General features: G+C 41.9%; 1 protein-coding gene across 1 annotated transcript; it reads left to right on the forward strand.

The window, feature by feature from the left end:
• The first annotated feature begins 205 nt into the window (after nt 1–205).
• On the forward strand, nt 206–3,237 carry LOC109770111 (ASC1-like protein 1). Its single transcript, XM_020328824.3, has 7 exons — nt 206–472; nt 566–786; nt 1,715–1,941; nt 2,022–2,177; nt 2,262–2,447; nt 2,569–2,753; nt 2,858–3,237. Exons 2-7 carry the CDS (start codon nt 622–624, stop codon nt 2,887–2,889), a joined length of 951 nt encoding a protein of 316 aa, XP_020184413.1. The 5' UTR covers nt 206–472; nt 566–621; the 3' UTR covers nt 2,890–3,237.
• Nucleotides 3,238–3,591: the final 354 nt, after the last annotated feature.

Genomic DNA, 3,591 nt, shown 5'->3' on the forward strand with positions numbered 1-3,591 from the left:
GAATGTTCGCTGTATAGTATGATTCAATAGTTTCTTCATAAACGCAGGGCAATTTCTTTAAAGAAGAAGAAAGAAAATGCGGCAAAAAATGGCAGGATTTGCCATCTTCTATGGGGTAAAGTTGAAAAAAAAAACATTCACTTGCCATCCCCTTTCAGCTGACGTTGCTCACTTATCATTGTCATAAAAATTTCGATTGGTATGTCAAATCAAGCTGGCAGGAACAACTTATTTTGGCAGCCATCGATAAGCTCCAGAGAACCGGCCCTAACTGAGTGGGGCAGATCAGATCAGTCCAGCTCCAGTAGCTGTTCTTCTTCCTTCTCCGTCCACGTTTTTTTTTGGACGCCTTTTCGTCATCTTTCCTTCCACCCAATACAGACAGACAGTGGGCTTCTCTCCTACAGAAATGGACCAGTCCATCCGCATCCGCTCGCTCGCGTTCCGAGAATAAACTTCGCCAATAAACAAGGTTAGTTCTTGCTCAGTACTATCACCATCTCAAATCTCGGCTTGTCCCCCTCGCTAGTATTGACTGCTGGCTCATCATTCTTCCCACTCTCAGCGCGCCCATTCTCTGCCCCTTGGGCGTCTGGATCCAAGAGCCGGCCGCCAACAGCAATGGCGTCCCTCCTGGAGATCTTCGTGGGATCCTGTTCCTCCTCGGCGCCGCCGGTGGACTGGGAGGCGGAGGCCTATCCGGAGTACGCCGACTACGCCGTCCTCCCCCTGCTCCTCGCCTTCTTCCCCGCCCTGCGCCTCCTCCTCAACCAGTTCCTCTTCGAGGTAATCCAAATTTTGGTTGCCTGCCTGTCTGGCTGTTTCCCTCTTCTTCAGTTAGGATGCGTTTGGTTCATGTCCACTTGGCCCGGGATATCTCTCTTGTTTTCCCATCCAAGAGTGAGATGAGCCAGTTCTGGGCACGCTCAAGGCGTCACGAGTCTCAACGTTGACCTGGAAAAGCTTCCTGCAAGATTTTCAAACCGTGTTGATATCGATAGATTCATGGTAATTAGTCAAATATAGGTGAGTTGCCTGTAATTAACTCAACTCCTCCCAATGGGCTTGGTCAGCTCAATTACTAGATAGTTGGCTTAATAATCAAGGTCAGTAGATTGGATTGGATCAATGTTTAAGTTTCGTGGCTTCCCGTGCTCCTCATGTTGTCATTGTCGCTCCTCATTGATAAAAATACTTGTCATGTGGAGATCGCGGATTTGCTAAACAACATTTGCTTACCCCACCCAAAGTAGGCGTTTAGATCATGTTGTGTGAGCCCTTAAATTTGCTAACATACATAGGGTACAATTTGGATAATCAATCATGTAACAATTAATCAAAGCATTCACACATCTTTCCCTAATAATATATCAAATGAGCATTAGTAATAACATGGAAGTTTATGAATTGCCTCTCTCCTTCAGTGATGATGTTGGGATTGAAGTAGTGATTGCGGTCCCGAATGGTACAAAGACTGGTAGGACCTATGGCCCTTGCTTGTACCGGTGTTGGTCTTCGAAATTTCTAATCTAACATCATTGCAGCCATAGGTAGTGACCTACCGCGTACTTGTCTTGTTACATAAGTCATCGGGAGTCTTATACTTAATGATTTCATATTATGACTATACACTGTGAGCAAAATTGTTTCAAGAATGGTGCAAATCAGAACTACATGCACATGTTATAGTTCTTAAATCTCACTTTCTTCGCAGGTGTTAGCAAGACGACTTATATTTGGAAAGGGATATGACAAGCTTGTTGAAACAGATGAAAGGAGAAAGAAAATCAATAAATTTAAGGAATCGGCATGGAAATTTGTTTATTATCTTTCTGCAGAACTCTTTTCACTATCTGTAACATACAATGAATCGTGGTTTACAAATACAAGATACTTTTGGGTAGGGCCTGGCGAGCAGCTGTGGCCTGACCAAAAGATGAAGTAAGAGAGAGAAACAATCTCTTTTGTTCCTTATTATTGCAACTTCCAAGGGCTTCAACATTGTTTGTTTTTCTCTCCAGGCTAAAGCTTAAGGCTGTATACATGTATGCCGCTGGATTTTACGTATATTCTATCTTTGATCTTCTGTTCTGGGAAACAAGACGCAAGGACTTCGGAGTCATGATGTCTCACCATGTGGCAACTGTTGTTCTGATTGTTGTGTCCTATATTTGCAGGTATGCAGATGAGTGTAATCGCCCTTATATACCATAACAATACACAGCATAGTCAAACTTGAAGTTGTTGCTACTTCCAAACAGATTATCTCGTCCTGGCTCGGTCATTTTACCCCTCCATGATGCAAGTGATATATTCCTAGAGATTGGAAAGATGGCCAAGTACAGTAGCTGTGAGTGGCTAGCTGTTGTAGCATTTCTACTTTTTGTGGCTTCATGGATCCTTCTTCGGCTAATAGTGTTTCCTTTCTGGATCCTAAGAAGCACCAGGTAAACACTCTTGGTTGTTCTGGCATGTGGTGCTACTTTACCTGATTAGAAAGCAGCATTAGTCTACTAAGTTTTGTAGTGCATTTTGTTGATCAATTCAATGGTCTTGCGTCTTTTTCAGTTATGAAATAGCTATGATCGTGGACAACGAGAACAGAAAAATCTACAGAACCTCGTACTACTATCTCTTCAACACTCTCTTGTTTTCACTTCTGGTCTTTCACATATATTGGTGGGTACTGATTTACCGGATGCTCGTCAAACAAATTCAATCCAGAGGTCATGTTGGTGAGGATGTCCGATCCGGTCAGTGATTCTTTTCTTGCTCATTTCCTTGGTGTTAGATTTATTTTCTTTCTCGGCAGCATACTCTTATGGATTTGTTATAAGCTGCCCCTGCTATTAAACAGATTCTGAAGGCGAAAACAACCATGAAGATTAAGCTGAAGGTTGTTGGATGCTTAACTGAAGAACTGTATAGTTCGCAGTTGGGAATGAGAATGGTGCAAGTGGGTTGTATAAAGAATGAGAATGTCAAGGAGGAGCTAGTTAGCATATCCATCAGTAGGAAATTCAGGCACAAAACGAAAACTGAAAAGGCTCGAATCTCGGTGCCACTGGAACAAGCCTCCTTGATATGTATCTTTTTTGTATATTGAATGTATAAGGTGATGCTATCATTCAGGGTATTGAGGCATCAATCATACATCGTGATATTAATCTCCATATGTATGTGAAGATGTCTTTTCAGAAATACTGAGCCTCCGAGTTATAAAAACTCTCTTTTATATATGTGGCTTGATTGAAATTTCGTGGTCCTATTCTCAATTTTTTTCTAAATGTAGTGGTCCTTATATGCCATTATTATATATGCTTGCGGTTCATGTTAAATATTCAGTATGATTGATATTGGAAATGGACATATCTGTTAAACATGTGTACAAAGAAGATATCACTAATTTAGCTGATACTCAGTGTAATTGATCATGTACTTTCATATATCCATCATGTTCAGCACACATACAATTTACAGAAGAGATCGAGCTACAAGTTTTCTGTGAGGCATCAAGCCATCAGCGACTGCATCACTTGCTATAACACCTTGCTAGCAACGACTATCACGACCGAATCTCCCCTTCCTCTA

Source organism: Aegilops tauschii, chromosome 5 (assembly GCF_002575655.3).
Source record: "Aegilops tauschii subsp. strangulata cultivar AL8/78 chromosome 5, Aet v6.0, whole genome shotgun sequence".
NCBI lineage: Eukaryota > Viridiplantae > Streptophyta > Magnoliopsida > Poales > Poaceae > Aegilops > Aegilops tauschii.

Bases quoted from the DNA above. Each gene is read 5' to 3' on its own strand.
- LOC109770111 (XM_020328824.3), top strand. From the start codon at position 622: ATGGCGTCCCTCCTGGAGATCTTCGTGGGATCCTGTTCCTCCTCGGCG. The intron at 1,942-2,021 runs GTAAGAGAGAGA...TTTTCTCTCCAG, and splicing joins TGGCCTGACCAAAAGATGAA to GCTAAAGCTTAAGGCTGTAT. The intron at 2,178-2,261 runs GTATGCAGATGA...ACTTCCAAACAG, and splicing joins GTTGTGTCCTATATTTGCAG to ATTATCTCGTCCTGGCTCGG.